Here is a 12,192-nt window from a genome sequence, read left to right as displayed (position 1 = left end):
ACATCAGGGAGCAAACTGAAAATTGAGCTTACTTAAAACTGTTTACTCGGTTGTATCCTATCCACTGTCACAATAGGAGGTTTTCTCAACATACACTCTCAGCCCGTCCTTAAAAGTTATAAATTATTGAATTCTACAAAACATATTCACGGACTCGAGCCTGGTTTCTGAGCTCAGCTGGCAGCAGTGTGAAAAGATTTAGAAAGCATCAAGTGTTGCAAGTTCTTGAGAAGGCAAGGTTTCGGCTTGATTTCCTTCAGTTTTAAAATAAAATCACGGCATCAAATAGCAGCGTGTTTGTGGGTTAAGATACAAAGAAAGGTAGCGAAGGGATGAAGCAGAAATAAAACCGAGGATCCAACGACCATCTGTAGGCTTCACGCCCATAATGCAGGTTCAGTGTCTCAAGCATTCATGTATGAAATACACTCCTCTCCCAGTCTGCTTCCTTTTCTGTCAAACAGTAGTACGTGTGCGGACACGTGTGTGTTTGCGTGCACATACGCACATGGGTGTTTGTGCCGAGACAGATCATAGGTCCTTGAGCACCGTGCCACTGAAGACCACGGTCTGTGGACCTCCCGCCGCGAAAAACTTGTCAGGGTGCTTTGTAGAAACCTTTTATATGGGTGACAAAACTCTGTGTTGTCTGAGAAACAGTGGGAACTGACAGCAAGATGGGTGTGTGACGCCTTGCCCAGAGGAGTCATGAGGAGATCGTGGCGAGGGCTGAGTCTGAAGTTTTACGTGTCCCGCCTTCCCTGGTTTTAGGTGTGCTTGACAGTAGAAGTTTCATTACAGCAGCGGGAGGAATGTACCTTCTGCCTGGAAGGTTGCTGTCTGATTTGGGGAGTGAACTGACTTTGATCATCAAGGTGTTTGTCTAGTGACTGGTGTGCTGCCTTTGAGCTGAGTTTGCACGGGGATGTATGTGCGAGGCTTCCATGCTTCCCTTGAGCCCAGTTTGCATGGGGATGTATGCGTAAGGCTCCCACGCTCCCCTCGAACCCCATTTGCATGGGGATGTATGTGCAAGACTCCCACACTCCCCTCTAGTTGAGTTTGCACAGGGATGTACGTGCAGGGCTTCCACGCTCCCCTCGAGCCCAGTTTGCACGGGGACATATGTGCAGGGCTTCCACACACCCCTGGAGCCCTACTGTCGCTTCTCCTCTGAGGAACTTGCCCCAATGGAGGGTGCTTCCACATCGTGAAAACTTGTACTTTCTGAGTGGGAATCGGCAAGGAATCTGCCCGAAGGCAAGGGTGACATGAGGGTGCTTGAACAGCAGCTTTACTTGGAGAGCCACCGACATCCGGGGCTGATGGACTGCACATGTGTACTTCATCCAAAGGTTAGCAGTTAAGGACATAAGAAGAAAGGATTCTGATTCGCTTAGCGAAAGCCATTGCTTCTTCCATGGTGGTGGTGACAGAAACCTGCCTTTCCCCCATTTTCCCTTAGGTCTTCCCACAGTTGTGGCAAGGCCAGCAGACAGACCTCTCCTCACCCCTTCTGCCCATGGGGCGCCTCAGAGAGCAGAAGGATGGGAATGCAGGGTCCTGGCTCACCTGGCTGCAGACCCATCCCGCTGGGGACACAGCGACTTTGTTGGTTTGCTGTGGGCACCTGAGAGATTGTATTTGCTCCATGAGCCATGAGTTTCCCGAGGCAGATGCTTTCAGTCCTGCTTGCAGGAGGAAATCATGGAGCAGCTGTGCGGGGGGACTCGGCCTTTCTGAGGGAGCGGTGCGGTCCTGGCGTCCCTGCCCCGTTTGTTTAGGGGGGAGAGTTCGGAGAGCCCCGCGGAGTGGGCTGGCTGGCCGCACTGTAATTTGCACCATCTATCTCTTTCTGGAGCTCGGGCCGCTGGCAAATTGCATATCTTTGTGTTGGATTAGTTTGGACTTTAATCATGCATTATTTTCCCTCCAATTAAATTATTTATATATTTGATTAACGTTTTCACTGCTAGGGAGTCAAATGTTCAGTGAAACCACAAATAAACACACGCCCATTGAATTTCAGGCTAGCTTCACGCGGGAGAACTCTGTTGGTGGAATGCTGAGAATTCACTGCGTGTCTGTCTTCTTAGTTACCTGGGACTCAGGGGGAGCACGACCCACCACTGGGTCCTAGAAGCACACTGCAGGGGCAGGGGGCTCTGTCTGGCCTCCCTCCCTCCCCTTATTTAGCCAGGATCCCGACTTTTCTTCCTTCTATGGTTTTTGTCTTTTCCCCGGTGCTGAAACCTCCCTCTCTAATTTAACTTCCTCAGGCTTGACCAGCCTGACCAAGAAGGTCAGGGGCTCTGCAGCCTAAGAAGGAAAGCGAAATCACTTAGTCAGGGGTGAGCAAACTGATGGCCCACAGGCCAGCTCTGGACTCCTGCTTGCCTTTGCACAGCCCCTGAGTGAAGAAATGGTTTCTACAGTTTGAAATGGTTGGGGAAGAAAAAAAAATCTTAAGACTATTTCTTGACATGTGAAATGTTCAGCCTCAAAGATAAACAGCAGCACCCATTCATTTACACGTGGTCTATGACTGTTTGCCTAAAATGGAGGCCAAGTTTGAGTACCTACGACCTTCTGGCCAGCAGAGCCTAAAATAGTTCCTGTCTGGCTTTTTACAGAAAAGGTTTGCTGATACCTGATCTAGTTGATCACTGGGATTTAACAGATGAGAAAATTAAGTTTCGAGTAGGAGAACTGCCCTGTGCCGAGATGCAGAGCTCATCAGAACTCGGTCTGGGAGGCGTAAACGTTTAGGACACAAGGACAGATACAATCTATTTCTTAGAATTTTAATTTTCTCTTGCAATCCAGCGTCAGGAACTGCATCGAGCCTATGGTGCATTTGAACTACCCGAGTAGGCAGAGGGACGTTTTCGTGTTTCTTTAGAATAATGGATTACATCTTGTGCTCAGCCCTTGGACCTGGTTCCCGCCGGCCGAGGGGGTAGAATGTCATTTCAAAAAAAATAACTCGTGGTCTCAATCCAACTTTGTACTCAAGTGCAGTTTCAGAGAATTACAAAAGCCTATTAGATGGAACTGTGGTCTGCTGTATGGGGGTCAAGAGGGAAGACGCCCCCCCCCCCCATACTAACCTTTCTGGAAGCGAGGCTGGTCCTCCTGGCTAGCCCAGGTTCTTCTGCGTCTCTCCCCATGGGAGATCAGCTGGCTGATCGACATGGCATGCCTGGCCCTGGAATTTTCAGACATTGTCCCAGAGGCCAAGGTCAGTGAGCACTGATGAGGTATACAAATAGGAAATGGGGTCTTTCAGTTCTGGCTCTCTTGTCAGCTCCTTGCTGGACGCCTCCTGTGTCTGCCTGACCCATCTACCCTCTTCGTGCTCCTTCCCTTCCGCGTGAGTTCCTCATCCTGTTCCTCAAAGGCAGCGGGTTCTGTCCCATGGGTCTAGCTTTTTGGCCACGGGGACCCATTCTCCACACAACCTCTCTTATCTGCACACTTGGTGGTTCTCCACGTGTCGCTCAGGTCCTACCATGAATGCTCCTTCATTGAAGAAGTTGACCCTACACATGGATTTGAGACCCCCTGTTCATTATTTTTAGAAAACCCTCTTCCTTTCACAACACTGATCACAACTGGAATTGTATAGTCATTTCAGGCATTATTGGTAGATTGTCCATTCCTTAGGGCAGGAAGCATGTCCGGCTGGTTCCACAGCACGGGGCTTGGAGTGGAGAGGATCTCGGTATAACGCTGAACAGAGTAAATACTGTTTATTATTCAGTATTTCAGTAAATACTGAATGGAGTGTTGCCATCACATACTGTGCAGTAAGCATTTATTCATCAATGAGAAAAAAAAAAAAGTGTTTCTAGAAAATGTGAGACTCTGCTCAATGCAACATCCACTCAGAAAATTAGAAATTCTAGCTCCTACTTGGGGAATCGCTCCTTCTCCTCTCGGAGACCTGGGGATATTGGATAACAAGCACTCAGCTCTCTTCAGGAAGTGTGTGTGCGGAGCAAAAAGAATATGATCACCCAGTGTTCCCAGCAAGGTGGGGTTCATGTTTGGGTATCACTCAAATCCTTTTGAGTTCTCGATAGTGTATCGTCATAAAGTCATAGAACACGTTACGTTAAATCGTCTTGTATGGACACTAGGTGAAATGAAACAAAGTCAAGACAAGCAGAAGCATCAAGTTCAATCCCTTTTGTCCAGTGAAAGTTCGGTCTACCACCTGAGTCCAGTCCAATTAGCAAATATGTACTGAGGACCCACCAGGTACCAGGGACCCTGGCCACTTGCTGAGACTATGAAACGAGAAGATGTGGGTCCTGTCCCCTAGTAGACTCAGCCTGGTTCTAACTCTGGTTTCCAGCTCCTCGCGCCTTCCTCTTCCTCCGTGTCCTTTCCAATCCAAGGAGGTTATTTCCAGTACCTCGGGGAAGAGTGAACCAAGAGCAGTTTTTATGGGATGGATTTGTGTGATCAGCAAGAGATGCTCAAGGAGCAGGGAGGTCACAGCCACTGCCTTTCTCCACCCTCACCCAGTGTTCAAGTCCAGAAGGCAGAGCAAAGGTCATTTTATCCGCCCTCTGGAGGAACAGGGTAAGGCCAGCTGAGGGCAGACTCCAACCCGCAGGCCCCCAGAGACCACTCACTCAGGAACCAGAGCCTGAGCAAGAAAGTCTTTAAACATTCTGTCACGACCACACAGGACATGGAACCCAAAGGGGGCTTTCTCTTATCGAACGGACTCATCTGTGGTGTGTTTCTGCGTACACTTGAGAAAGTGCTTACAAGAGGCTTAAATTAAGGCAAATAGAATGTGGGGTAAGGAAACCACAGAATAAAACCAACAGGACCCACCCAGGACCCTGCCTTCTTTAGTAACTAAATGGACATTTAAGTCACATAATCATCGTACTGAAATTGACTTAAATTTGATCCGAGGTGAGAACCCTCTCTTCCTCGGGCGTTTCTCTAGGGTTCTTTGTGTCTTTCCGTTGTAGGACAGTTGAGGTATGACTCCCCACCCAAGGAACTATATAAAAAATGGTTCTAAAACTTTGAATGAATGAGGCATTCAGGGAAATTCATCTTCATTTTAGAAATGGAGTTAAGAGAGTTCTATAAAGCTGGGAAGAACGTTCGAGCCTAGGTAAGCCATCCCTGTATTTTGTACATCAAGAAGGCTGTGACCCAGACACTAAAGCTTTTCGCTGGTCTCCTGGTCCTCTTCAGTATTTGTTTCTTTTGTCTGTGATTACCATCTGAGAAACAAAAATCCCACTGATTGGAGCTAAAGTGTAGTTCAGGAAAGTGCTTCCTTCGGTTTTTGCTGCTCCTGTCAGGGAACGATGTGTGTGCAGGCACATGGATGTGCACGCGTGTGCATGTTCCCTTCCTGATATCACAGCTGTAGTGCTAACTGGAGGCCCAGAGTGCGTGGGAGCTCCCCTGTGCTCTGTTGACCTTGACCCCCACTGGGAAGGTGAAAAAGGCAGAGGCCCAGCGAGGAGCGTGGGCTCACCCCATGTCCTGCCTCCCCTCTTCTTGGCCACCACGCCGCCTCCAAATAGCACCACAAAATACAGGTGCATGATTACTAAGGGCAAATTTGTTTAAGACACCTTAAATTAAAAAAATAAAAAAAAACAAAAATAAATAAAACTAAAAACCACCATCTGTATTTCAAGTTATCATACGTTCCTTAGGGCTGAGGGTTGGGGCGCCTTTTGCCCTCCCTACTGTCGCCTTCAGAAATGAGTCCTGCATTCCCACGCGCTCTCCCTTTCTTTTGTCCCCACCCCAGCATATAAACAACGACCACATTCATGGCGAGAAGAAGGAGTTCGTGTGTCGGTGGTTGGATTGCTCGAGAGAGCAGAAGCCCTTCAAAGCCCAGTACATGCTGGTGGTGCACATGAGGCGGCACACGGGGGAGAAGCCTCACAAATGCACTGTGAGTGCACGGCGTGGGCCGTGGGTGTGGGGGCCTCTGGCGGGGGCGCCTGTCAGGGTGGGGTTTGGCTCCCCAGCAGGACCGAGGGGGCGGGGAGCGGCCAGGTGGTGGGAGGAGCCAGGCGCTGTGATGAATGCAGAGAGGTCTGAGAGGGGGTTCTGGAATTGGGGGGGAAGACAGAAGTGGAGAAGGAGCCGTGACAACCACACTTTGGGGGACAGCGGAAGCGCTCTGACCTGCACTGTCCAATAAGGTAGCCGGGGACCCTGTGGGCCCCGTGAGGGTTTTGGATACCTGGCCAGAGCAAACAAGGAATTGATTATTGTACTTTCATTTAATTTTTTAAAATGTAGATATAAACAGCCTCCAGGGGCACATGGCTACCACGTTGGACAGTGGAGCTGTGGGTGGGCGGAGGCAGCTGGGATCCACTGGTGGGCACTGGGAATGAGCACGTGGCCTGCATTTCTGCCCCAGCAGAAATACCCGTCACATTGGAAGACACGGAGGGCAGAGAGACGTGCCAACTTTGACTTGAAACCCATAAGCTCACTTTTAAAAACAGAACCCACGTGACTTCAGAGTTTTCCTTTGCCTTCCTAGTCCGTCCCCATGGCCTGGTGTAGACACACAAGAAGGCTGGGACTAAGCCTCCTTTCACACAGGGGCCTCCAGGAGCACTGGGCACTGCTCAGCCCTGCGCTTTACATCTTAAAGGCTCTTTACAAACATGATCAAATTCCATGCCTTTGTATGGTCCCAAAGCCATATTAGTGAACTTTGTGCTGAATCTAAAATCAGTGGGAATTTGAGGAGATCAGTGAGCAGATAATGAAACCCATTGTCCACATTGAGTGGTCTATTAAAAAAAAAAGAAAGAAAGAAAGAAACCTCCAGGACTTTTTAGTAACCTTGAAAATGCTGTCTCTTCAACAGCACTGAGCCCCATCTGAATCCCAGTAAATGCAGAGTTTAGTGGACTTTTGTTCCTTGGTTTTGAAAAGCTGCTGACCCTCGAAATGTCAGTCTTTCATCAACTTTGGGGGAGTGTTAGGCCTAAGCCCATACTGTGTGGAGTGATGCAGATTTACCTGTTGTCCTCAGTTTGAAGGTTGCACAAAGGCCTACTCGAGACTAGAAAACTTGAAAACGCACTTGAGATCTCACACTGGAGAGAAACCGTACGTCTGTGAGCATGAAGGCTGCAACAAGGCTTTCTCGAATGCCTCGGATCGCGCCAAGCACCAAAACAGGACGCATTCCAATGAGGTGAGGCTCCCCCACGAGGCGCTGTTCAGGGTGGTAGCAGAGAGCCCTTGCGGGCAATGCACATGGAGACCAGGCCCATTCTGTTTCATTTCCTCTTGGCCTTCCTGGCAGAAGTGGGCGCTGGGCTGCAGGTCAGGGCCTGGAGCCTTCGCGCCTGGGGCTGACTGCAAATGGGCCTGGTCTGGTCAGGCCTCCGCCCCTGTGGCTGACTGCAAATGGGCCTGGTCTGGTGAGCAATGCAGACCTGGGGGGACCTCAAACCCTTGGCAAGCAGGTTTCGCCTTGCTCAGAACTGCCACCTACTGGTCAAACAGTAAAGAGCATTTTTTAAAAAATATTTTATTTATTTGTCAGAGAGAGAGAGCACAAGCAGGGGGAGTGGGAGAGGGAGAAGCAGGCTCCCCGCCAAGCAAGGACCCCAATGCGGGACTCAGTCCGAGGACCCTGGGTTCATGACCTGAACCAAAAGCAGACGCTTAACCGACTGAGCCACCAGAGCATTCCCCAGTAGGAGAATTTCACTTTGGCATCCCACCCACTTGCTCTGCCCGGAATAGCGTGAATCCATGCGGAGAATGACCTGGTAAGCAGCCAGGATAGACGCCCACCTTTCCTTGCTTTCTCCAGGCGGTATCTTCCAATGCAGTCTAGCCAAAAAGGCCTTTACAGGCCACCGACCTTGGCCAAACATGATTTCCAGGCATTCTCATTTCCAAAGGCTCTTGGGAGCTGTTCTGTTCACAGTTACCCCCCAGAAGTTCAGAACAGCATGAAGAATGAAGATGATAGCAAATGATTTGGCCTGTGTTTTAAGGCACATCTGCCTGCAGGCCTCCAATGTCTCTTTGAAGAAGGTCGAGCTCAAAGTTCAGGTTCCTCTGTGAAGGCTTCTCTAGAGTGAGTCCAGAGATGAACAGAAAAAGCTCCCTGCATTTTGCGTAGAAATAGGATTTTTGACCAGAATGTGTTAACGTGAGACATAGTTCTGCTCCCGCTAAGGAGGTCATCGGTTTGCTTGACATGTGTGAGAGAAGACACATTTGACCTGGCTTAGCAGCTCAGGGACCATTGGCTTTAAGGTCCTCTCCAAGTGTCCCTTTGGCTCTCGGGGACAGAGTAAACACATCTCTAATGGAAGGAGCCACGCTTTTCTTAAAAACACAGTCACACTTAAGCTCACATGTGCAGGTCCACACGTACAGACACTTTTTAGAAGGGTTGTGGAAGAATGAGGAGACATCCGTCATCTGGAACCTCTTATTATCAATCAGCTGTTGCAGGAAGGCTTTAGAGGAGATGCCTTATCTCCATTTTTTAATGTCAAAAATGCCTGTACTATGTGCAGTGGTTACAGTGTAATCTGCTGTTCTTGTTTGGTGCAAAGTTTTAGGGAGTCTAGGTGAAGCCATAGAGATGGAAAACAGATTAGCAGTTTGCCAGAGGCTGAGGGAAGGGACTAGGGTGACTCCTAATACATACAGGATTTCTTCTGGGGACGTTGGAAATATTCTGGAATTTGACCGATAAGTGGAGACAGTTGCATAAGATTGTGGAAGTACTAAATGCCACTGAATTGTGCAATTTAAAAGGGTTTTTTATGGTATGTGGATTATATCTCAATATAAAATGTTTTCGGGGATTTGATTAAGTTAGAATTAAATTGAATTAATACATTTAACTGCACTCCGTGTATTTAAGTACAATTAAGACTAGACATCTCGGAGGTATTCACTCCTACAGATTTTTAGGCCAAGTTTCCCTTCTGTTGCTGTGGAGAAATTGGGGCAAAGGAGGGTTTGGGATTAGCAGTGCACACATACACACACTTACTCAGCTTTTTGTCTTTCTTATGGACTCAAATTATGTGCACAGCTGTTTGCTTTTAAATACACTAGAGTTGAGCTTGTCCACTTCTGGGAGGTCAAGAGTGTAGCTTTGTCTGAGCGTTTATCCAATATGAGATTAAACGAAACACTGTTCGATCATACCTTTCACCAGGGTTGAGCAGCATATAGAAACTCAGTTAGCCACCTTGACCGCACGAGGCTTTGGCCCTCTAGAGGAATGATGGACAGCTTCACTTCCACCAAAATTTAGAATCTAGATTTGTGTCAGGAGCCAGTCCGCGATAAATCTAGATATTCTCTTTCATTTATTGGCTCTCCCTTATTTGTACTTTCATCCATTGCTCCAAACAAATATCAAGAGCTAGTTAGGGGGCACATGCTCTGCTGTTGAGATATGGAACAGAATACTGTGAACTCGAACAAGAGGGGCATTTTTCCCATTCAGGAAGCCAGTCTGGCATTCCCCCTACACCCTTAGGCTGCCTCACCCATTTGGGGCCACAGCAGTGGCCTCTGCTAGGGATCCCGACTTGAGACCACACAACTCATGTCCCCCCAGAGCCATGCTATGCAAGAATCCTTGAGCTCGGACTCAGTGCGTCTCCCTCTCAAGAATGTTCCAATGGCTTCCTCTTTCCTAGAGGGAAAGTTTAAACTCTCTGGGTCTATACCTGCTGGCACCTAGACCATGCCTGCCCTTCCAAGCTTGACCTCTTACCTCTGTGGACATGCATGGAACTGGACAGCCTCGCCCACAGGCATGAAACACTCCTGCCTCTAGACCCTGGCTTTACATTTTGCATCCACTTACCTTCACTTTTATCCCTCAGAATCTTGGTCTTCTTTCAGGACCCAGCTACAAAGCCCCCTGGTAATAAAGTTCTGTTCACTGATTAATCACTCTGTGCAACAAACACATTGTGGTGAGCATTTCATACATTGTCTCATTTAACCTTTAGACCCCACGCTGGGGGTTATACCCTGATGTAACAACGTAGAAACCGATGCCTCCCACAGTCACCCCAACTGAAAAATGATTGCCCTCCATCCATACCCTTCGGGGGCATGCATATTTGGGACTGGTGATAATTACAGGCTTTCTTATTTTTCCTGCACTTTTTATAACCCCAGATATTAAATCCTGCAGCTTATAACTTGATGTTCTCAGAGTCTTGCCTATAGCGGGGACCGTTACACATTCATTGAGAACTGTAGTTAGATAAATGCTACAAAGTCAAGTAAAAAATGCAGCAGTCTCTTTCACAAAGTACCCTTCCGTTGGGTGAGTCAAAAAGGAAACGACCATGGCAAAAGTTGAACATCTGGGACAGGAGACACGGGTAACTCAGGGAGACTGACAGCATTTATCCCCGCCGACAGTTCTAGCGTTTCAGTCACTGGTCACACGCAAAGACCTTCCACCTCTAGCTGTGTCCTCACGTCCAGGCTAACCCAGCGTGGACACATGCATATACTTGTGGGAAGAGCAGCGGCTCAGATGCGAAACACTGGCCTGACTTGGCGCTCTCCCCCTGCACCCCCTGCACCCCGCCCCCCAACGCCTGCGCTGTGCATCCCAGCGTGCCTGCGGATGGCGCGGCCTATCCCAGCAGCGTGGCAGCAGGCGTAGGGCCCATGTCAGACGCTGCAAGGTAATGGCCACTCATGGCTGGATCCATTCTTCTGTCCCTAATGCATAGAAGTCGATGCGCTTGTTTCATTATATATGGGCTGCAAATCACAGCAGCCCCTGAATAGAAGTAATTCATAGTTAATGGGAATCAATTCTCCCCAAAAGAATCTCAAATTTGGAGGTGAAGTCTCTCGGGATAATTTTCGGAGTCTTCTCTACATTAGGACATTTCATCATTTTCTGTAGCACTCAGTCTGTTCCTGGGCTTTTAGTGAAAAAGCATCTTTTAGACACATACATTCTATAAGACAGGGCAGCTTTTTTTTAATATAATGGGTGCATTATACTAATCATGCTTTTGATGACTGTCGCTAACCTAATAGCTCATCTTCTGGTCTACGTAGATACGTATTCTTGGAAGGAGTCATGAATATATTATATTTCAAACCAGGTAAACAAAATCCCGGTTTTGATGTTGGTCATGAGTAAATGCCAGCAATTCTGTGATTTGAGTAAATAATTTAGCTGTAAGCATCCGTAGAATTTTTAATGACTGCGTTTGTAGGTTTGATCACAGGCCCACATGGAACACGGAATCCTTCACAGGCTTTGGCATTCAGGGGCAGACCCAGACAGGCACCCTCCTTTCCAGGACACCAACCACCAGCCCTTCTCAGTTTGTGAGTGAGCGTTCACAGACGGTCAGACAGGGCTTTGCGACTTTGAGAATCAGGAAGGTTCTGGATATTCTGAGTCCCGAACATCCCACACAGTTGCAACATGACCCCAGTGGACGTATTTTAATGATCTCTAACTGATCATTAAAGAAGAGGCTGTAGGCAATTTTTTTTTACATGCTTAAGTGCACATTTTCACAAAGGGTATAGTGATTTTTGATCAGAGAACCAGGACATCCCTAAGAAATGTCTTCACACGACCTCTCCCAGAGGCACATGGCGTTCTGATGAGGTGATGTGTGCGTGAGACTCCTTCTGCAGTTGTCACCATCATTGTCATCGTCTTCACTGTCCCCTTCAAATACCTACTGAGCAGCTACCCTGACACCAGGGGCCTTCTTCCTACTCATAGGATAAATGTTTCCAAGAACATAACAGGCGATCTGCACATTTGCAGCTGTCCTTGAGCATCTTTTAAAATAACAGTCTATTTTTTTTTAAAGATTTTTTATTTATTTGCCAGAGAGAGAGAGAGAGAGAGCGTGAGTACACACAAGCAGGCAGAGAGGCAGGCAGAGGCAGAGGGAGAAGCAGGCTCCCCACTGAGCAAGAAGCCCGATGCGGGACTCAATCCCAGGACCCTTGGATCATGACCTGAACCGAAGGCAGCGGCTTAACCCACTGAACCACCCAGGCGCCCCAATAACAGTCTATTAAAGCCAAATTCACAGGCCCTGAACAGTGTTCAAATGGCCTTTTTTTTTTTCATTTTATTTTATTTCTTTTCAGTCTTCCAGAATTCATTGTTTTCACGCCACA

The 12,192-nt window shown here is 48.1% G+C and overlaps 1 protein-coding gene across 2 annotated transcripts in view; it reads left to right on the top strand.

The window, feature by feature from the left end:
• GLI3 (GLI family zinc finger 3) overlaps positions 1-12,192 on the top strand; it is a 263,470-nt gene that overhangs the window by 242,271 nt on the left and 9,007 nt on the right. For both annotated transcript variants that reach the window (XM_044245664.1, XM_044245663.1), the window contains exons 11-12: positions 5,798-5,947; positions 7,052-7,216. In XM_044245664.1, the coding sequence (XP_044101599.1) occupies positions 5,798-5,947; positions 7,052-7,216 (315 nt within the window). The remainder of the gene's footprint in view (positions 1-5,797; positions 5,948-7,051; positions 7,217-12,192) is intronic.

Source organism: Neovison vison, chromosome 4 (assembly GCF_020171115.1).
Source record: "Neovison vison isolate M4711 chromosome 4, ASM_NN_V1, whole genome shotgun sequence".
Lineage (NCBI taxonomy): Eukaryota > Metazoa > Chordata > Mammalia > Carnivora > Mustelidae > Neogale > Neogale vison.
Note: the sequence above shows the minus strand (reverse complement) of the source record. Positions and strands in the feature narration are given on the sequence as shown.